Below are 19,925 nucleotides of genomic sequence, written 5' to 3'. Positions count from 1 at the left end.
AAACCATGCCCCCACCTTTTAAAGTATTAACATTTATTTTTCTCATTAACTTTTTAGACTTTATTCTTGATGGGCCTCAGGAATGTGCTGACAGGTGTGCTGCACCTGCTGATCAAACAGGAAGCTGCAGTCGCTCACCTCGTGCTCCTCAGATTGATCACCAACACTTTTTATTGATTATTATTATTATTTTTATTACTCATGGATCCGTCCTGCAGGATGTTTGTCTTCTTACTGTCACTTTAAAAAAATGATAAACAAACATTTCAGAACAAAAAATAAACTTCTTTTATTTTGAAAGGTCACTTCATGTCATCAAAACCTTTTCAAATTAAAGTTCACGTCTGAGTATTATCAGTGTTCACAGTGACCTCAGTGATGACGTCATGCGTAAGCCGAAGCGGCGCGCCGTCCCATTAAGGCAGCAGGTGGACAGGTGTGCTCCTGCACAGGTGTCTGCGGTCCGTCTCTGAAACCATCGACTCAGATTGCAACCAATCAGAGTGTAAGGAACAGCCAGAGTCTGTTTGCCGAATCAGAGGCCCCGCCCCCTGCACACTCAAGCCCTCCGGGCCGTTCAGGCGTAGCCGCACTTGTGCAGCTTCAGGTTGCGCTGGTCAGCGTAGCGTTTGCCGCAGCGGTCGCAGATGTACTGCTTCCCACCGGCGTGCAGGTGGCGCTTGTGCGTGCGCAGGTGGCTGCCCTGGCTGAAGCTCTTGCCGCAGACGTCGCAGGCATACGGCTTCTCGCCCGTGTGCACGCGCGTGTGCAGCTTCAGGCTGTTGCTGTTGTTGAACTTCTTGTCGCAGGCACCGCACGCAAACGGCTTCTCGCCGGAGTGCGTGCGCCCGTGCGAGATCAGGCTGCTCTGCTGGCTGAACGTCTTCCCGCACTGGCGGCAGCAGAAGGGCCGCTCGCCCGTGTGCGTGCGGCGGTGGATCTTCAGGTTCACCGCCTGCCGGAAGCTTTTCCCGCAGAGGTCGCAGGCGAAGGGGCGGGCGCCGCTGTGCGTGCGCTGGTGGTTCCTGAGGTTGACGGCGTGCCGGAAAGCTTTGTGGCACTGCTCACACCTGAATGGCTTTTGGCCGGTATGGATCAGCTGGTGCGTGCGCAGCGTGACGGCGCGCGTGAATCCCTTCCCGCATGCTTTGCACACGAAGATCTTGGCGCCTGTGTGCGTCCGCTTGTGGCGCTGCAGGTTCTGCGGCAGATTGAAGCGGCGGCCGCACTGGTCGCAGGCGTGCGGCTTCTCGCCCGTGTGCACGACGGCGTGCGCTTTCAGCTGGCCCTGCTTGGAGAAGCGTTTGCCGCACTGCGAGCACTCGAAGGGCCGCTCGCCCGTGTGCGTGCGCATGTGGCTCTCCATGCCCTGCCGCTGGCGAAAGGTGCGGCCGCACACGCTGCACAAAAATGGCTTTTCTCCCGTGTGCACGCGCAGGTGCGTATTGAGGTTGCTCTGAGATGAGAAGGACTTCCCGCACGCCGTGCATGTGAAGTACTTCCAGGTGACGCTCTCCAGCACGAAGCCCGCCGGGCTCGTCACCTTCAATGGGGACAACAGCCGCTCCGACTCGTCCGGTGGGGCCGCCTCCACCTCGGCTCCTGAAAGAATAAGCACAGCTGATCAGACCATCACACGTGCGGGCGTACTTCCTGCCGCGGTCGAGCACTCACTCTCTGCGATTGCGCCCAGGTCGATGTTCCCGTGCTCGTCCTTAATGGTGACCGCCAGCACCAGCGGCGTCTCCTCCTCCTCCTGCTTCGAACTGGTCTGCAGGGACACATATACATACACTCAGTCACGGTCAGTGAACGCAGCACAGGTGAGCCAGAGCAGGAGGCTTACCTGAGGGGGCGTGGCTGAGTCGCCGCCCTGCTGCCGGAGTCCGTACGAGTGCTCGAGCTCTGCCACAAACAAAACACAGTGAGGGTGACGTCACTGAGGCTCGGGGGTGGAGTCTTTGGGCGGGGCCAATACTTACCGATGTGGGCGTTGCTGAGCACGTTGAGTACGCTCGTCTGCAGTCGCCGGGCGCCGCGGCCCGACGGCGGCTCTGCCGTCAGCCCGACTTCATCCAGCAGGTTGAGGATCTTCCCCAGAGCCTCGTTCCCCAGAGTCTCCATGATGGAGGCGAACAGCACCTGAGGTCGGAGGTCACACACTGTCACCATGACAACGGTCAAAACTATACAACCACCACCAGCTACAGTCTGGGTCACCAGTCCCACCATCACACCAGTTAGACTGGGTCACCAGTTTCACCATCACACCAGTTAGTCTGGGTCACCAGTCACACCACCACACCAGTTAGTCTGGGCCACCAGTCCCACCATCACACCAGTTAGACTGGGTCACCAGTTTCACCATCACACCAGTTAGTCTGGGTCACCAGTCAAACCACCACACCAGTTAGTCTGGGCCACCAGTCCCACCATCACACCAGTTAGACTGGGTCACCAGTTTCACCATCACACCAGTTAGTCTGGGTCACCAGTCCCACCATCACACCAGTTAGTCTGGGCCACCAGTCACACCACCACACCAGTTAGTCTGGGCCACCAGTCACACCACCACACCAGTTAGTCTGGGTCACCAGTTTCACCGCCACACCAATTAGACTGCGTCACCAGTTTCACCGCCACACCAGTTAGACTGGGTCACCAGTCTCACCATCACACCAGTTAGACTGAGTCACCAGTTACATCGCCACACCAGCTACACTGGGCAACCAGTTACACCGCCACACCAGGCAGTCCCCGCTCCTCACCATCCTCTCGCGGCTCTCCGTCCTCTCTCTGGTCAGCAGAGTTTGCTCCTCTCCGGCCTCCACCAGCTTCTTCAGCTCCGCCACTGCAGCGTGGACGAGGGACTCCATGACGGCGGCCAGCTGTGTGTGCAGGCCGGCGGAGAAGCTCATCCTGCGGGCTGACAGGCCGCGGAGCCCTGCCGACCATCAGCGGGACCTCGGGCCGCTCTCAGCGGTTACTCAGAGGACAGAGGGCCCGGGGGAAAGAACCGAGAGTCCAGTCTGATCCGACCCACAGACCCGAACTACACGGGGGGTTGCACCAAGAGCAGCTCTGGCTTCCGGTTCAAACAGGAAGCCGTTTCCGTTTCTAACTGTGATCCGGATAGAGCTCACGGATGTCTGACTGTCGTTCCGCCTGTTCTGGGCTGGATCAGGTTACACGTTACGGTTTGTGCTTCCAACGAGTAGCTAAATATTTATTTTTTCATCTAAAAATCAAACAAATAAACACTTTCAATAAAAAACGTTTAGCTCTATTTCCATTTACAGCCATCCAATCAGAAACATGATGATAAACAGAAATCTTTGGTGTACAGAGAAGAACACGTCACTCTGGGTCAAAGCTGCACGCGGGGCGGTCGGTCTCATTTATTTATCGTCCTGATACGAATCTCACAAACCAGACTGATTCATTTATCCTGGGAGCTTCCTCACACTCTGAGGACGAGCAGAGCAAACCTGTCATCACAAACTGCTTTATCCTGAGTGAGCCCGGAGGACAGATACCACAGAAGAAGAGTGATCAATCACGTCCCTCCAGTGTTTCACAGGAAATACCAAAATAAAAGCTGAACAGAAGCAGGGCAGTGAAAATGTTTCTCCTCCACCCGAGTTCATGTCTGTCCTGCGAGGTCTCAGGTAAACCTGGACAGGTGAGACCCCGCGGCCTCGAACGCCCCTCGGACAGCTCGTTTCTTAAATCGGACGTTTGATGAGTGAACGCTGGCGTTTGCTGATTCTTTCTCAGATAAAAGAAACCGAGCACAAGCTTTTTTCCATTCTGGGATTTTTATTGAAAATTAAAACCAGTTTGGAGGAAACATCAGCAGGTCAGAGTCCACGAGCTGCTTCCTGTTGTGACTGACTGAATGTTTTTCACATTAAAAGTTTCTTTCAATAAGATCACAGGTTAGATCTGTGAAGCAGGCTAAAATCAGACAGAATCTGAATGGACTTCTGAACTGTGAGATCTCAGGAGCGGAGGTGAAACATCCGTGTTTCAGGTGTGATCTGATGACTCCGACTGCAGCTCCGCCTCCATCACTCTCCGCCCTCACTCTGCCGCTGCTGCTCCACCCACTCCCTGATGAGGCGGTTGGCGAGGGCGTGTTTCGGAGGAAGCCAGATGATGGGGGGGTCGCCTCTCCTGGGCGGAGCTTTCACTTGGAGGGCGCGGGTGATTTCGTCCATGGTGAACCAGCGAGCATCTTCCAGCTCTGAGTTGTCCACGCTCAGCTGCACAGGAAACGAGAGCAGGTCACGTGACACTACATCACTGAGTACGAGGAGCTCCGAGCTCGCTTCTCCTCGTCCTGATTACACAACCTCAATAATCACCTGTGAGCTCACCTGAGTGTGGGCGGGGCTAACCAAGGCGTGGCAGCCCAGCATGAAGGAGCTGTGCGGGAACGGCCAGTGCTGCGAGGAGCTGTAGGAGATGCTCTGGATCTCCAGACCCACCTCCTCCGCCACCTCCCTGCAGAGCGCCTCCTCCAGAGTCTCACCTGGAACCACACACACACACACACACACAGGTGAGTTCTACACACACACAAACACACAAACACACACACAGGTGAGTCTGACCCATGTCACAGAAGCCAGCCAGCGCGCTGTAGAGTCCACGTGGGAAGGTTGGCTGGCGGCCCAGCAGACACCGACTCCCATCAGACACCAGGGCGACCGCCACCGCAGACATCTGTAGACACAAACAGTCAGACCCGGCTCGGTTCTGGTTCAGTTCTGCACCGAGGACGTTACCTTCGGGTAGTAGACGGTGGAGCTGCTGCTGCAGAACCTCTGGCTGCCTGCTCGGTTTCGTTGAGTCGGCTGGCCCGAAGCGCCGCAGAACCTGCTGGTCTGATGCCAACGCAGCAGCGCCTGACCCTGCAGGGTCAGGACACACGGGGTCAGGACACACGGGGTCAGGACACACAGACTACTGTGTGACTCTTCTACTGGGCAGTATCAGCATCGGTTTGGTGGGACGGTGCTGAAACGTTCCTGATTTGGTACCAGAACCGAACACGTGGGTATCAGAGGTCAGCTCCATCACTTACCTTGGACACTAGAGGCGCCTCAGCTGCGGGCAGCAGAAAGAAGGCCTTCCTCAGATCGATGAAGGTCCCCTGAGAGGCTTCCTCCACCGCCGCCTGGTCCAGTTCTCCTGAACAGAGACCAGAACCTCCAGAGTCAGGAACATGGCGCTGGCGAGCTCGCAATGCAGGGATCTGGATTTCAATCGTTCTCACCGACATCCAGACAGAACTGAGCCTGGTTCTGCTCAGAACAGCCAATCAGAACGGCCTCCTTCAGCTGCGACCCGTCTGAACCGAGCCTCTGTAGGACCAACTGCACATCTGGAACACGAAAAAGCGTCTCAGCAGGAATGTCACCTGACTGAGGTCCTCAGCGCTGCTCGCTCTGGTTCTGTACCTGAGCAGGTGAAAGCTGCTGGGCTGAAGGTTCTGGCGTCGGGGCGTCGCAGCAGAGGAGACAAGCGGTGGAAGAGGAAGATGGAGCCATCCTTCAGCGCCGCCGCGCACGCCTCGTCGTCCTCCTTCAGCCTGTTCACATACCTGAAAGGACAGATCAGCTGATCAGCCCATCGATCGACCGACTGATCAGTAATCGAGCAAAATAACGAGTTACCTCATCCTGGACACGAAGCTGGAGCAGCAGCGGCTCGGCTGCGTTTTCAGGCCTGAGAGGAGGAGCCTCAGCATGGCTCTGATGTGGGCGGGGTCTCCTACCTGCAGACAGGTGACAGCGGATGACCTCCACACCTGATTCTCTGAAGGACAAACGCTCCGGTACGGCGTCTGTGGTCTGACACCAGAGAGTCCGACAGTGTGGACCTGTGACTGATGACCTCAGAGAGGAGGAGACCTTTGACCTCTGACAGTTACACAAAGAAAGAGGGGAAATATTACTGCACGTGTTCACAGACGCACAGCATCAGAGTTGAGTCTTCACAGAAACATGTGGATGTGCCGCCGTTTTATAAGCAGTCAGACCCTCGAACACGAGGTCAACATCTGTCACCGCGCTCCCCTTGGTTTCTTTCTCCTAGTTAGCATGAATCCCATCTCTGCCTGACCAATGAGAAAGCTGGAAAGGCTGCTGTGCTGGGGAATATGAGCACTCTCACCACCGCTGCTGGAGTGATGTAGCTGGGACATCCACCCCACTAATGTAGCAGGGTGGACCCGTGGCAGGAAAAACAGTTTCCTGGAAAAACAAATTTCCCAGAGTCCACTGTTCCCTCCTGCAGCTGATATAGAGACAAAAGATTCTCATTCGAGTTTTCCTGATTTCCCACTGAGTTAACGACTTTGAGGGCTTTTCCTCGACACCCACTGGCTCCAAAAAAGACTAAAAGCTTAACAGAATCTCATCATGAACACTGAACTGTTAATGCGAGCACCGCTGCGGCGCTCCTGCTGCACGATGGTCCGATGATGAAGCCCACAGGTGATGTTGCTGACCTTATCACTGCTGTTAAAGCCCGTCTAAGCTGGCTGCTGGTACAGTGACACTCGTCACTTTGACTCTTGAGTATATTTTAATTCCTGGTTAATTCGTTCTCTGCCATGTTTCTGGTCTGTGTCCAGCTCAGCAGTGAAACTGTCATTCTACACAACCCAGTGAAATAAACCTATCTTTAACCAATGAACAACCACAGGGTGTAAAGCTTCTGAAAACACATCCCAAACAAACTCACTCACACTCCCAGCATGCAGTGCAGGAAGGAGGATTTTGTTTTAATGTCAGTTGCCTTGGAAACAAATGTACTGTGTTATTCAGAATAACAGGCGGAGTGAGATCAAAGGTCGATTAGACCCACTCACCCAATAACCAGCTGCTGTAAAAGCTGCTGATCACGGCCTGGACTCTGCTGGAGCCAATCACCACGTGATCTGCCCTTTAACTGCACCCACAGCAGTGGGAGCCTCCACCTTGAAACCTGCAGTAACCGTCTGCAGTTACACGCACAGTTCTTGTAACAAAGCTGCAGCTCTGACCTTAAATCGGCCACTTTTTGAACGGAGTCTGGTGTGAGTCTCTTTCTTTCCCGTGGAGCTTTTGACGCTACAGCTTCTTCTTCTTCTGCTCATATTTTCATGTTGCTGACGACAATAACAGCAAGCAAACTACCGCCCCCTGCAGGAAAAACACCGCACTTACAGGAATTATAATTATGATTAATGCATGTAATTTATCGCTTATGATCAGTTATGATATAACTAAAATGTAAATGTATTTAAAAATAAAACTGTGTATAAAATATAATGTTATATTAATTAGACGATAGAAAACATCAATTTGATATAATGAACATAATTGGGATATGATGTCACTGTTTGCTGCGTCATTATTTGAATGTTATTATTGTACTGGGGTCAGTGTGGTTACTGTGGACAAGCGTGGCTCTGACAGGGCTGAACATCCATCAGTAACTGTCTGTTTAAACTTTATTTCCAGTGTTTCACAGTTTGAATAAATAAAGGTTTCATATTCAATTTTCACCTCAGACGGTGCGGTAAAAACGACTTTAATGCTACTTCCGGCTGTGACGTGAGGACTTAGTCTCTGCGGCTGCGCACACGTGGAGGAACGGCGGACGGAGGCATCATGGCTGTGTTTATGGACCTGAACGTGTCGTTTCTCCCGGACAGGAGCGACTTGCGCAGCGTCGTGGAGACGGCGGCTCATCGTGAGTGTCCGCGGCCGCAGATAACGCTCTGTGTGCGCCGGCCTGCTGCTGCTCAGCCTGCTGCTGCTCAACAGTCGTTTTTAAAAGCCAGCGGCTTTTAAAAACGACTGTTTTTTGAATAGAGTCTGGTGGAAAAGGGCAGGCAAGAAGTTTTCCACCAGACTCCATTCAAAAAACAGTCATTTTAAGGTTTGTCCGCGGTTTGCAGAAATGTAAACAAAAGTCTGTACCCTCGTATTCCCGAGAGACTGATGATTTTAATTATGTGGTCGCAGAGCCGTAACACACTGAACTAAGTAACATAATACAGCTTAGAACAAACAGCTCCATAAACAGTTACACACAGTAAATATATAAGTGTTAACACTGAGCTGCGCTGTTGTCCTGCGGACTTGGTTCCTCTGTGTGTGCAGATAGTGAGGCTGTAACTGTTACAGTGTTCACAGTGTGTTAGATGAGGTGTACAGGGAGATGGCAGCGGGCAGGTGCGTTATGGATAATCTCAGTCTCTCACTGAGCGTTGCTGATGGTGCTCGCCGGCTGGTCCAGCAGACCTGGCTGAGTGGAGTCTTCTCGTTTGTCTCTGAACCTGGTCGTGAGTGAAAGTGACAGGTGGGGAAGGGGTGTGGCTGTGGACTGCAGGCTGCCTACAGGTAAGGCTGTAGGGGGAGGAGTTTTACCTGCAGTGTAAATCTGGTGAACAACACATTCACTCCTTACCTCTGCCCTCACCCTCCTCTAATAATAATAATAATGGATTGCATTTATATAGCGCTTTTCGGGGCCCTCAAAGCGCTTTACAATTCCACTATTCATTCACTCACTGGTGGAGGCAGCTACAGTTGTAGCCACAGCTGACAGAAGCGAGGCTGCCATATCACGCCATCGGCCCTTCTGACCATCACCAGTAGGCGGTAGGTGAAGTATCTTGCCCAAGGACACAACGACCGAGACTGTCCGAGCCGGGGCTCGAACCGGCAACCTTCCGATTACAAGACGAACTCCCAACTCTTGAGCCACGATCGCCCCTCGAGCTCTCGTGCTGTTCCTCCTGTAAATGTCCTCATCCTCACTGTTCTCATCTCTCAGTAACACCTGAAACAGTCTCACCTCCTCTCTGATGCCCTCCTCCTGTCACTGAGGAGGGTTTGATGTCTTCAGCCTCTCACGGTCACTTTATTATTAGTGAAACATCCTGTCAGTCAAGTTTCAATGATCAGCTTCACACCCAAAACAACAAACAACAGCCAAACCAGACTCCATTCAAAAATCTGCAATTTTTAACGGTTTTACGAGTTCAGTTGAAACAAAATGAAAAAGATTTAACGAAGAAATCTGACTCAGCATCAAGTAAGCCAGGGTGCAGATGTAATCTGTGAGCAGCCTTTACACCAGACTCCATTCAAAAAACGGGTCGTTTTAGAGGTTCCTCTTGCTGTCAGTGATTATCAGCCGCCTCCTGCTCAGATGGGTTGCATCGCACGGTGAAAACCTTCCAGCCCTCACACGTGTGTTTCTGTCCTCCTGCAGTCGGATTCTCCACCATCGCCCTCAACTACGTATTTGAGCCCACAGCCAAGAAGAAACAGGTGAGTGCACCTGCTGCGCTGCGTTCAGGAACAGCACAGAAACCGTGGAATTAATATTCAGGTTGAACCTGTCTGATTAGCAATCAATCAATAAAACATCTGTGGCTAGTTTTTAACGAAAAGCATCCGTAGCTTCAGATGTTTATTTTGTAAATCTCCGTGTCACTTCCTTCCTGCAGGAGATCCCCACCCCGACTCCGATCAACGAACTGATCGATCAGCTGCCCGTGGTGCAGGGCCGATCTCGTCCAATCAGAGTGCTGAACAGGCTGACGGTGGTGATGTCAGACGCGAGTCACTTTGTGAGTTCTGTAAACTCCGACGTTTCATAAACCTGTGAACTCATCGATCACGTCTTCATAATCAATCTGTAAGGCAGGCTGCTGAGGGGGCGGGGCCTGTGTCAGCTGTAAAGTACATTTTAAATATCTGGATTACAGGATTACTCGAGTGTTTAGAGGCAACCGTGGTTTCTGCTAAAGTTGAATTAAAGAGATTCCAGAAGATTCCAGATTACATCAGCCGTGTCCATGGTTACAGGATGATAATCTGAAGGGGGACAACCTGATTCATGGGTTGGTGTGTGTGTGTGTGTGTGTGTGTGTGTGTGTGTGTGTGTGTGTGTGTGTGTGTTTTTTCAGAGGCCGAATGCTCCGGAGTACCGTCGCTTCGACCTGCTCGCTGTCCAGCCAACCTCAGAGAAACTTTTCCACGTGAGCTTCACTGACACGCAAACACTGTGCTGCGTTCACTGACTGCAGGACTTTCTGCTTCTTCAGCTTTATTTGCACACTTTTAAAACAAATCTGGCTTTTCCTGCTGCACCTGAACACTGCGTAAAAATAACACTGCTGTAATGTAACTTAATGTAACCCTGTGTGTGTGTGTGTGTGTGTGTGTGTGCGCGTGCAGGCAGCCTGCATGGTTTATGACATCGACATCATCTGTGTGCCGATGACGGAGAAACTTCCTTTCTTCTTCAAGAGAGCGCCGATCAACGGGGTGAGCGAGCATCGTGACCCAGATCATTACTGCGACCGTCACGTGACTGTTTATTAATGTGTGTGTGTGTGTGTGTGTGTGTGTGTGTGTGTGTGTAGGCCATAGACAGAGGTGTGGTGTTTGAGGTGTCGTACTCTGCCGCCATCAGAGACTCCACCATGAGGCGCTACACCATCGCCAACGCCGTCAGTCTGATGGAGAGCTGCAAGGGAAAGGTGGCGCTGTTTCTCCAATGCTTCCTGTACCAACGACTCGACTTCCTGTCACGTGACTAAATTGTTTGTGTTTTTTCTCAGAGTGTGATTCTGTCCAGTGCAGCTCAGAAGGTCAGTGATCGGTGACTGTATTGATCGCTGATTGATTGGTGGCCGAGCTCAGTGCGCTTATTTCTGTTTGCAGGCTCTCGAGCTCAGAGGACCGTATGATGTCACCAACCTGTATCCTTCATCAGTACTACTGCAGTACTACTGTGTGTGTTACTGCAGTACTACTGTGTGTGTTACTGCAGTACTACTGCGTGTGTTACTGCGTATGTTACTGTGTGTGTTACTGCAGTACTACTGCGTGTGTTACTGCAGTACTACTGCGTGTGTTACTGCAGTACTACTGCGTGTGTTACTGCGTGTGGTGTTGTGTCCTGATGCTCCTCCTCAGAGCTCTGCTGTTCGGTTTGTCAGACGGAGACGCCAAAGAAGCCGTCTCGTCCACCTGCAGAGCCGCTCTGCTGCACGCAGGTGAGCCCCCGGTGCTGCAGCTGCACCTGTGAGCGAGCACGAACCCTCTCAGGAAACACTTTGTTTGTTTGTGGTCAGAAACCAGGAGGACAGCCAGCGGAATCATCTACACCACGAGGAGCCAGCAGGAGGCGCCATGGGGCTCAGCAGACGGTAGGTTTAAGACCGGTTTTCTTTACAGATGTTAGATGTTTGTGCTCTGTGGAGATTGAGTGGCGGTGGAATAAAGTGATGATTGAAACTGGCTGATATCAGACATGTGCTGCACGTCCGTCCTGAATGTCAGCTGGATGTTCAGGTTGGAAGTTTTTCATGAACCTTTATTTAAACATGAAGAAGTGACCTGAGCCGGCTGCAGCGGGACTCACGGTCAGGAATACTCATTTCCCCACAGACAGTCGTCTCTAACCCGTGTGACTGAAGCTTCAGTCCAACACTGACGGACGGCCGAACGTCACGTGATCAACGGCCACGTCTGCACAACCTCAATAACAGCATAAGAGGAAATGACCCGGCCCTGAGTTGGTCGCTCCAGGAAACAGACGTTTGTTTTATTCAAAGTTTGATCCTCCTGTGGTCAGAAAGGAGGACGTGTCCAGGATGTGTTCTTTGGACGGCAACTTGTTCCAGCGTGTAGCAACATAACCAGAACCAGAGTGGGGTCGTGTGTACCACCGAGTGGGCTTCAGAGTACTGATTGTAAGTTGTGTCATCAGTGCTGAAGATAAACTGACAGGTGTGTTTCTACCCGAACAGGTGAACCTCCAGCAGCCAAGAGAGCCAAACCAACGTAACCACGAGAACGACCGACATCGGAGGAGGAGGGGACTGTCAGTTGTGTAGGGGGCGTGGCCAATAGCGGTGGAGGGTGGGGCAAACAGTGGAGGAGGGCGGGCCAACTCCGGTTTCTTCTCCTGCCTTTTTTTTCCCAAATTGTTGTTTGTTTTTTTTGTTTCTGCTGACAGTTTAATAAACAGTTTGAAGAATTCACATTTGTCTCTCTGCAGCAGGGCCTCTGCTTCCATCCTCTGTGCTCCCCAACAATTCAAACAAAAAGTCCATTTATATGCAGATGACACTGGTTTTTATTTACTATTTAATCAGAAGTACCTGACTCCGTGGTATAATTCTCAAACACGTACCCTAAAGCCGACGACTCGTAAGCTGGAGAGGAAATGGCGTGTCACAAATTTAGAGGATCATCATTTAGCCTGGAGAAATAGTTTGTTGCTTTATAAGAAAGCCCTCCACAAAGCCAGAACAGCTTACTACTCATCACTGATTGAAGAAAATAAGAACCCCAGGTTTCTCTTCAGCTCTGTAGCCAGGCTGACAAACATACGATGTTCAGCTGAGATCAAGAGCATCAACGCTTCTCCAGCACGATGAAGGTCAAAGGTCGTTGACCATTAAAGGCGCCACCGTGCTCTCTGAAACGCCCCAGCTGCCATCATCACTGTTCTCCTCGCTTCAGCTTGTTTGTTGGTTTAGTCAAAAGAAACAAAGCTGTTCACAGTCAAAGCTTTTATTCTGAAATCAGTACAAATGCTGGCCTCTGATTGGTCAGCCCAGATAGCGGAAGTGATGTCATCAAAAATAGGGAGCTGCTTTTACATTCAGTCAAATTCAGAGTAAAAAATATACAAATCTGCCTCAGAAAAATAGAAATGTACAGACAGGAAGACTCTTATTTTGAAAAACCACATGAATTTTTCTTCCCCTTACAGTAAACTCTCATTAACACCTCGTTAAGCCTTTCAGTCGGTTCTATACTGGAGTTTAAAAAAATTCTACTGGCATTTTTCCTGTAAACACATCACAAGTCTTCACCATGTGAAAGCCCTTTAAACGGAGACAGTGAACGCACCACCACGTCAATCAGTTATTGATCATTGATTGGACTGTCACACATATCACACAGGAGAGGGGCTGGGCTTAAAGCTCAGGTAAACGCTGACACTCAGTGGTGTGTTCAGGGACACAAGGACATCAGAGATTTCAGAACTTAAGTCTGAGGAGTACTGCTGGTCCTGAATGCATCACTGGATGGAAACGTTAAACCGTTTCCTTGACAACGATGTGAAGGTGGGGTGGGGCCTTGATGACATCTTCCAGCAGCACCATTTTAGTGAAGCACCTGAAGCATCAATGTGATTGGACGGCTGGTTGCGGGAGAATGGGTGGAGCTTCAGAGGCCCATGATGTGGTTGAAGTGACCCTGAAAAAGCAGAAAGACACCGTTGAGGCTCTCAGCCAATCAGAGCCACAGAGACGACTCTGTAAGCCTCGCTTCCACAGGGGGCGGGGCTTAACTGTTTCGTGAGTTCGGCGTCTTACCGGTTCTCCTCTGAGACACCTCGGACAGCAGAGCAGAACAGGTGTGGGCCGTACCTGCACACACACACACAAGTCACCATAGCAACAGCACCTGTACACCTGTCCTCCAGCTGAGCACGGTGAGGACTTTCCACCACGTTTATCTGAAGCTGACCTCTGACCCTCAGATCTTAATGACATCGTGTGTCTTGTCAGAGGAAGCTCGACGAGCTCACCTGGTGATCCGGCTGCTGATTGGTCGCAGGACTGCTCTGCGACGTCTCCATTGGACAGTCGGACATCTGGAGCTCCGCCTCCAAACAGAGCCTCTTCTGAAAAAAAAAAAAACCCCAACATCAGCACCATCAGCACACCTGAGGACCTCACCTGAAGCTGTGACCTCACTGACGGGGTGGGGCTAAGCAGGTGTGTCACTTTCCTTCTAAACTTGCGTTTTGGTAATCCAGAGGTACAGCACGCCACCACAGAGGTCATGAAGAAGTCACTGAGTGGCCTCCGTCAGCCCTCAGTTTTCATACCCGACACGGAGTGTCCTTTACCCCACAGACCTGCTCTCAGACACTCCCACAGCTGTCACTCTGTCTGTGACTTTAAGAAATCAGTGCTTCAAGTGTTAAAACATGTTCAGCGCCATCTTCTGTCAGCACGGAGCGTGACGTCATGTGGTTGGTTGGCCGGGCTAACAGGCTCACATTAGTTTGTTATACCTGAGGAAACTGTGGTGCTGCAGCAGTGAGTTCATGTTAAACCAGGATAAACTGTAAACAGGAAGTGGCTGTTTGGCTGGCTGCACTCAAACAGGAAGATCCAGCTGTTAGCCGTGATGTTGGTGTTTGTAACGCACTTTATAAACGAGGACTGTGTCAGACCGACATGCTGCAGCTGTTCCTCGTCAAGCCTGCAAAGCAGATGTTCACGTGCTGCGATCAGCCAACTTTATGCAAAAAGCAAAATGTTCCCAACACAAGTAAAGAGTTGTACCGACACAAGATTGTGCGAAACATGTTTTTAAAACCTTAACTTCACATACAGAGTCTCTACATGCAGCGTCTCATGTCCCCTCTGACCTGTTATTTACTGTCACAGAAACACGTCACCGTTCCCGTTTCATGAATCCATGAAGGTCTGTGTCAGTGTACGTGCACATGTGTGTGTGTGCATGCGTGTGTGTTCTGTGTTCAGCCGAGAGAAGGTTCAGCAAAAGTCAACAATCTTCGGTCGACGCGGGCGGCCTTGAATGAGGAGGGAGAGAGTCACAACAAACAGTCGTATTATCTAAAGGAGAGTTTTGTTATTCCCGTCAGCTCGTGCCTTGAGCATCTTCATGAGCTGTTTTGGTTAGTGCAGACAAACTGCTTCAATTTTACAGTTGGTCTAATGTCCGTCACTGGTCACCAGGTCTCTCAATTCCCGTTCTTCTCCAAGATCGTATCCATATTGCGTTCAATAAACACAGTCTTACTCACAGCCCGGCCCATCGTCTAACATGTCGGACAGCCTGGTGGGATTTTGAACAGCTGTAGCCGCTTCTTGTTCTTTGATAAGCTGAGCCAGCTCCAATCAGCCAGAACTGTTATCGTGGTTCTGAATTGGTAGATGTTGTTCATTGTCCTCCATCGAGTGTCGCCAGACACACGACGCAACCGACCATCGAGTATCCGGCAGCAAACGTCTCTGCAGGACAATCGGGCTCTCCCAAGCCCAGGCTTCCAATAGGGTGTCAATTTCATTAAGGGACCAGTTGATCAAATCCATAATTCTTCTTTAGGTTTTAGAGAACAAGTCTGGGAGACTCTCTGAGGGTTAGAGAATAAGCAAGACTATACAAGAAACATGAAAGCCAAGCAGGAAAGATAAGGGAGAGGGAGAAAGTACGACTCCCAGAGAGCTGTCAGCTGAAAGCTCTGCTTATCTCAGCGTGGTGCGCTTCAACTTCTTAGGAAGCTGGACAGAAGAGGAAGTGTGAGGCCTAAAATCTCCACAGCAGAGGAACGGGTTCTGAAGACCCGACACAGGACGCGGGAGATGATTTGGACCTTTAGCCGTTCTTAATGAAGGGAACGAGGAGGAAAGGCTGAGGTACGAAGATCAGAGGAACAGGTCTGACGGAGCCACATCTGAAGGTTCAAATAAGAGCTCCAAGCACCCGAGAAGCTGCAGATGTTCCTGCAGATGTACTCGATGTACTTGAAGAGGCTCAGGACTGATGTCACTTTGTAGTTTTTATATTTTGTAGTTCTCTTATTTCGCTGATGTTTCTTCTTCTATGGTTTTTGTTTGGCTCGTGTCTCTGTAAACAGTTACTGTTTAAATAAAGTTATTACTGTTTATGTCCAAGAACTCTGATGACCCCTGCTACTCCTAATAAACTGCTCCTCCTCCTCAGGTGTCTTACCGCTTTGGAGTTGCGCGGCTCCGCCTCCAGACTTCTCTTCTTCATGGGGTGCGCGCACTGCATGCTAGCAGCTAATAGTTAGCCTGTTAGCATTAGTTTGGTAGACACTGACCGGAAGCTGCCGGTTTCCCGCCCAAAGAGCACAAACGGAGCCGATTAACCGATCAATCGTTAACTTCGTGCTACCTGACCGACAGCTATCCGCTGCTGCTGCTGTTGCTGCTGTTGGCTGACCTTCTGCTGACCGGCAACATGAAGCTCTCAGCATCGAGCCCACCGCTTCCGGTATGACACGAAAACAGCTTTTCACAATAAAAGCACCGACGGTTTCGCTTCCGCCTTATTTTTGTGTGTGTGTCTGAATATGTTCAAATATCTGTGTGTGTGTGTGTGTGTGTGTGTGTGTGTGCGCGCGCGCGCGCGTGTGTAAAAGGCTGTGTCTCTTCTGCGCTGAGAGCTGCAAAATAACAATCTGTTGTGTGAACACATGATGATTCTTCTTCTTCTTGAACCCTAAAAAGAAGAAAAGTCATCTGATTTTGAAATTTTAAAAAGAAAATGTTACATTTTTAGTGTGTTTTTATAATAATTACACATTTTAGTGTGTATATTTACTCCATTTAGATAAACTCCAAAGTCCTGAAAGTTGTCACATTCCTGCATCACAGCAGCCAAACGTGAAACACAAACTTAAATCAAATAAAATCATACATGTGTAAGTTTAACATAAAGGCTTATCATTCAAAGTTAAAAAGAGAAACGAAGAAAAAAATAAAACGGCACATTACTTTTATTTTGAAGCGGAACTTTGTTTTTTTAAATCTTGTTGACGTTTCGCGTGTTGATTTGACATTTTTAGGATCGCCTCAATTTCAAATACTGTGACGTGGACAGACCATCCAATTAAGGTGAGGTGATTGTCTCGCGAGGTTTGAAGAGAATTGAAAAGATTTATTTATTTATTTTTACTGAACAGTCTTTAAGTTACAAACATGTTCATCGAGCAGCAGTCCTGAAATACATAAATAAACTCTATTTAATTATTTACAATTATATTGCAGTATGCTGCTGGTCCCTCTGACACTTTTAAGGCATTCTTCTTCTGCAACATTTTTAAAGGCAGGAAAAGTTGGAGAAAACTTTCAAACGTCACATATTTGGTATTCTAATCATCTCCACGATTGTCAATCTTTCCAGTGTAAATTTTCTTTTCACAGGAAGAGGAAAACATTGTTTAGTGCATTTTGTTTTTACTTCTATTGTCCAGAAAGTTGCAATCTTTAATTCTCAGATGAGAAAAAATCTGTGTTACGAATACTGTAATGATCCTTTCGTTAAAGCTAGCAGGTTAGCAGAGAGCAGTTCACTTTAAATGCGTCCTTAAAAGCAGAATGACGTCGAACCTTTCCATCCATGACATGGACCCTGGTCCAAACTCTTCCTTTAGAACCTGGCTGTGCTTCCAGACAGTGCTGTGCACCGAGGCACACACGGACTCTTTCATTACAGATGTGCAGCTTAAATTTAATGACACCTTTCATTACTTCAAAGTCAACTACAGTCATACTTCCTGCTTCTACTGGACTTTATTGTCATGTTTATTGTTCCAAATGAAATTCTAACAACTTTGGTTCATTTTAATATTTCATTTTGATGCTTTTCAATCAATTGTTGGATAAATTAATCTCTCGAGCCATCGTTCTTATAGAATAGAATAGAATAGAATAGAATAGCCCTTTACTGTCATACAATGACATCGTGCATGAATAAAACATAAACAGCAGACAGCAGGAGGAAATAACAGACTGGAGGGAGGCAGAGAGAACAGGCAGCTTGGACGTAGTAACAAAATATGAAAAAGTTATAATGACAGTATTTAATATTATTTATTCTTTGGTAAAACACACTGAGTGTTTATCTGTCGTCACTGTGATTTTCACTAAAAGCTGTAAATGTTTGACTCCATGTTTATTGAGTATGGTGCTTTCGGTGTTTTCATGCATTTCTCCACATTTACATGCAGACCAGATGCTTGTGAAGGTTTTTAAAATCAATCTGTATCGCCTGCTAATGACCCGTGATAATAATATTAATAATGTGGTAATTGTGATATTTCTATTTTCCTGTTTTTATCTCTCGAGTAATTCAGCTGCTCGAGTAAAAAGAGGGCTGATGTTTCCTGACTGCAGGGAGATGGCTCTCCTTCTTCTTTTTACGGCATTGAAATAATATTTTCAGGTCTATAAAAGTCCAACACTGAAAGCACACACCAGAGGACAGAACTGATCTCGTCACTTCCTGTGTCGGCTTTAAAAAGCTGCTCGGCGTAAGGCTGAAAGTGTCCAGCAGGTGGCGGCAGAGCAGCGCGGGTGAGTTTGGCTGGGCTGAAGAATCTGTGAGGCTCAGGTGATGCATTCAAAGACCGAGACCAGAGTTTTAAAAAGTGAAACCAGAGAACGGTGAGTGACAGCCTGACACACAGTGATGTGAAACAGCAGCTTCATTTTGAAACAGCCGAGAAGATCGCCGACGTTGCCATACAGCGATGAAGACTGCTCACCTGACCTGAGCAGAGCGATGAAGAGGATCACAGACCGTATAGCTCGTATGTTGCTGCAGGTATCTGCAGCTCGGTGTGAGTGCATGAATTAGATGTGAAGAAGAAGAAAAGGAGGAAGAGGAGGAGTGATCCTCAGAGATGGAAACAGCTGTTCAGGAGGTGTTCTCATCCACAGCTCGCTGTCTGCAGGTATCAGCAGTGAAATCAGTGGAATGAGCCTTTACAGGAAGCTCTTTGTGATTTCAGGGGTCAGAGGTCAGCTGATGGTGAGACGGGCGGCGTGCAGACGGCGTCTCTCTCCCGAGGCTCGGTTAAACGAGTGGAAGCTGTTTAGAGCAAACGGAGCGAAAGAACAAGGAGAGAGGAAGGAGTGCGAGGAGCGAGTGAAGGTCAGCCGAGTGCTAAACGCTGTTTTAGATTCTCCCTCAGGCCCTCCACGCCTCCTCCCACCTCCTCCCGCTCCCCCGGCCCGCTGTCGTCCCTCCGTCCTCGCCGGCTCCGCCTGAATTGTTTCACATCATCTTCATGTTGAAGTATTCTGAGCGGAAAATCTTTGTCCCGAAGGCCCGAAACACCACACGGCAGCTCCTCCTCCGCCCAAACAAACAGCCTCCATCTTCACCTCCACCTGCAGTTTGCTCGTCTTCAGCTCGGACCTGCAGAACCTCAGCAGAACCTGGCGGTCTCTCGCTGTTTGTGTGTTTCTGATCTGGAGTCAGTGAGGTCCTTCAGTGGACCCGCCCACTTCCTGTTTGCTTCCTGTTCGCTCATTCTCTCCTCTGACGTAAATTCCTGCGGTGTCACACGTGAGCATCCATGCCACAAGCATCTGTATGCTGATTGGTCGGGACCTCGTTATAAATGATGTCACACCGTGTTACCGTTATCAATATCAAGCTGATGCACAAATCCCAGGCTAGTCAAGTGAAGCTCCGCCCACTTGTTCATGACCCTCTTGTGTTCGCTAATAAAGGTCGCAGTCACATGATCATTTTCCCCAATTAGTCAATCTGACCCTGGAGCAGGAAGTGAAGTGGGCTTGTGAAGTGGGCGGGTTCAGAGAGAAACTACCAATGACAGCGCAGGATTGATTAATTGGAGCGGATCGACGATGAGCTCATTTATGACCCGCCTCCTCCGAGTTTGTCCACATTTGATCTGCTCCGACTGTGCTTACGAATAAAGTTTTGTGTTGCGTGTTTGGCCGCTGAGTCGGTGAGAATGTTTCCTGCGTTCAGCTTCCACGGTCTGTCAGACGTTCTGATCTTCTTCGTGGTCGTAAGGATGAAGGCGTGTGGCCTCCTGCGGTCTTACCTGGTGGGCGCCGCCGGCGGGGCTTCGCTGACAGTTAAACGTGTTTGTGAAGCTGAAGTTTTCCTCAGCGTGAAACGTTCCTCGCTCGGGTTTCTTCTTGTTGCCGTCGGCGTGGAAACGTCCCGGCAGAAACCATGTCAGAAGTAAAAAAATCAAAGGAGACATTAAAGCCTTTTAGAGGCTTTTATTTTGCTGAGCGGAGACGCCGCTCTTCTTCTTCTGCAGCTGCTTTGTTCTCGCTGTTGTCG

At 49.7% G+C, this 19,925-nt stretch overlaps 4 protein-coding genes across 9 annotated transcripts; 1 reads left to right on the top strand and 3 right to left on the bottom strand.

Moving 5' to 3' along the window:
• Positions 1 to 204: 204 nt before the first annotated feature.
• Positions 205 to 3,514, bottom strand: si:ch211-207i20.2 (uncharacterized). The gene is made up of 5 exons (XM_006793279.3): positions 2,769 to 3,514; positions 1,983 to 2,142; positions 1,847 to 1,905; positions 1,675 to 1,771; positions 205 to 1,602 (listed from the first exon to the last, which is right to left on the bottom strand). Exons 1-5 carry the CDS (start codon positions 2,916 to 2,918, stop codon positions 578 to 580), a joined length of 1,491 nt encoding a protein of 496 aa, XP_006793342.2. The 5' UTR covers positions 2,919 to 3,514; the 3' UTR covers positions 205 to 577.
• A 276-nt stretch (positions 3,515 to 3,790) lies between these two features.
• Positions 3,791 to 7,162, bottom strand: nudt13 (nudix (nucleoside diphosphate linked moiety X)-type motif 13). 4 transcript variants are annotated; one of them, XM_087845003.1, is made up of 9 exons: positions 7,055 to 7,162; positions 5,682 to 5,782; positions 5,466 to 5,608; positions 5,282 to 5,389; positions 5,090 to 5,196; positions 4,791 to 4,916; positions 4,617 to 4,728; positions 4,380 to 4,534; positions 3,791 to 4,265 (listed from the first exon to the last, which is right to left on the bottom strand). In XM_087845003.1, the coding sequence occupies exons 1-9, from the start codon at positions 7,145 to 7,147 to the stop codon at positions 4,071 to 4,073; spliced, it is 1,140 nt and encodes a 379-aa protein (XP_087701129.1). In that variant the 5' UTR covers positions 7,148 to 7,162; the 3' UTR covers positions 3,791 to 4,070. The 4 variants fall into 4 exon arrangements, with proteins under 4 accessions (XP_087701129.1, XP_087701130.1, XP_087701131.1 ...); XM_087845004.1 differs by having other exon boundaries at positions 5,090 to 5,193; XM_087845005.1 differs by having other exon boundaries at positions 5,682 to 5,927; positions 7,055 to 7,160.
• A 295-nt stretch (positions 7,163 to 7,457) lies between these two features.
• rpp30 (ribonuclease P/MRP 30 subunit) lies at positions 7,458 to 12,051 on the top strand. Of its 3 annotated transcripts, none has more exons than XM_087845001.1 (11): positions 7,458 to 7,746; positions 9,277 to 9,335; positions 9,515 to 9,637; positions 9,977 to 10,048; positions 10,248 to 10,337; positions 10,436 to 10,552; positions 10,634 to 10,663; positions 10,737 to 10,774; positions 10,992 to 11,071; positions 11,124 to 11,224; positions 11,828 to 12,051. In XM_087845001.1, the coding sequence occupies exons 1-11, from the start codon at positions 7,665 to 7,667 to the stop codon at positions 11,912 to 11,914; spliced, it is 879 nt and encodes a 292-aa protein (XP_087701127.1). In that variant the 5' UTR covers positions 7,458 to 7,664; the 3' UTR covers positions 11,915 to 12,051. The 3 variants fall into 3 exon arrangements, with proteins under 3 accessions (XP_087701127.1, XP_087701125.1, XP_087701126.1); XM_087845000.1 differs by having other exon boundaries at positions 7,462 to 7,746; positions 11,150 to 11,224; positions 11,828 to 12,049; XM_087844999.1 differs by having other exon boundaries at positions 10,737 to 11,071; positions 11,150 to 11,224.
• A 529-nt stretch (positions 12,052 to 12,580) lies between these two features.
• On the bottom strand, positions 12,581 to 16,085 carry LOC118454365 (uncharacterized). Its single transcript, XM_035908808.2, has 4 exons — positions 15,804 to 16,085; positions 13,624 to 13,719; positions 13,409 to 13,462; positions 12,581 to 13,289 (listed from the first exon to the last, which is right to left on the bottom strand). Exons 1-4 carry the CDS (start codon positions 15,864 to 15,866, stop codon positions 13,260 to 13,262), a joined length of 243 nt encoding a protein of 80 aa, XP_035764701.1. The 5' UTR covers positions 15,867 to 16,085; the 3' UTR covers positions 12,581 to 13,259.
• Positions 16,086 to 19,925: the final 3,840 nt, after the last annotated feature.

Source organism: Neolamprologus brichardi, chromosome 8, assembly GCF_056152115.1.
Source record: "Neolamprologus brichardi isolate AB-2024 chromosome 8, ASM5615211v1, whole genome shotgun sequence".
In the NCBI taxonomy this organism is placed as follows: domain Eukaryota; kingdom Metazoa; phylum Chordata; class Actinopteri; order Cichliformes; family Cichlidae; genus Neolamprologus; species Neolamprologus brichardi.
This window is presented reverse-complemented; position numbering and strand designations above follow the sequence as displayed.

What these genes read in the sequence shown, in the direction of transcription:
- si:ch211-207i20.2 (XM_006793279.3), bottom strand. Translation starts at nt 2,918, where the DNA reads ATGAGCTTCTCCGCCGGCCTGCACACACAGCTGGCCGCCGTCATGGAG. An exon ending in ACTCAGCCACGCCCCCTCAG is followed by an intron (nt 1,772 to 1,846) that starts GTAAGCCTCCTG and finishes GTGTCCCTGCAG; the next exon opens with ACCAGTTCGAAGCAGGAGGA. An exon ending in CCTGGGCGCAATCGCAGAGA is followed by an intron (nt 1,603 to 1,674) that starts GTGAGTGCTCGA and finishes TTATTCTTTCAG; the next exon opens with GAGCCGAGGTGGAGGCGGCC.
- LOC118454365 (XM_035908808.2), bottom strand. Translation starts at nt 15,866, where the DNA reads ATGCAGTGCGCGCACCCCATGAAGAAGAGAAGTCTGGAGGCGGAGCCG. An exon ending in ATCAGCAGCCGGATCACCAG is followed by an intron (nt 13,463 to 13,623) that starts GTGAGCTCGTCG and finishes GTGTGTGTGCAG; the next exon opens with GTACGGCCCACACCTGTTCT. An exon ending in GGTGTCTCAGAGGAGAACCG is followed by an intron (nt 13,290 to 13,408) that starts GTAAGACGCCGA and finishes CTGCTTTTTCAG; the next exon opens with GGTCACTTCAACCACATCAT.
- nudt13 (XM_087845003.1), bottom strand. Translation starts at nt 7,147, where the DNA reads ATGAGCAGAAGAAGAAGAAGCTGTAGCGTCAAAAGCTCCACGGGAAAG. An exon ending in CAAAAAGTGGCCGATTTAAG is followed by an intron (nt 5,783 to 7,054) that starts GTCAGAGCTGCA and finishes ACCTGTCTGCAG; the next exon opens with GTAGGAGACCCCGCCCACAT. An exon ending in TTAGCCCCGCCCACACTCAG is followed by an intron (nt 4,266 to 4,379) that starts GTGAGCTCACAG and finishes TTTCCTGTGCAG; the next exon opens with CTGAGCGTGGACAACTCAGA.
- rpp30 (XM_087844999.1), top strand. Translation starts at nt 7,665, where the DNA reads ATGGCTGTGTTTATGGACCTGAACGTGTCGTTTCTCCCGGACAGGAGC. An exon ending in CCACAGCCAAGAAGAAACAG is followed by an intron (nt 9,336 to 9,514) that starts GTGAGTGCACCT and finishes TCCTTCCTGCAG; the next exon opens with GAGATCCCCACCCCGACTCC. An exon ending in CCTCAGAGAAACTTTTCCAC is followed by an intron (nt 10,049 to 10,247) that starts GTGAGCTTCACT and finishes GTGCGCGTGCAG; the next exon opens with GCAGCCTGCATGGTTTATGA.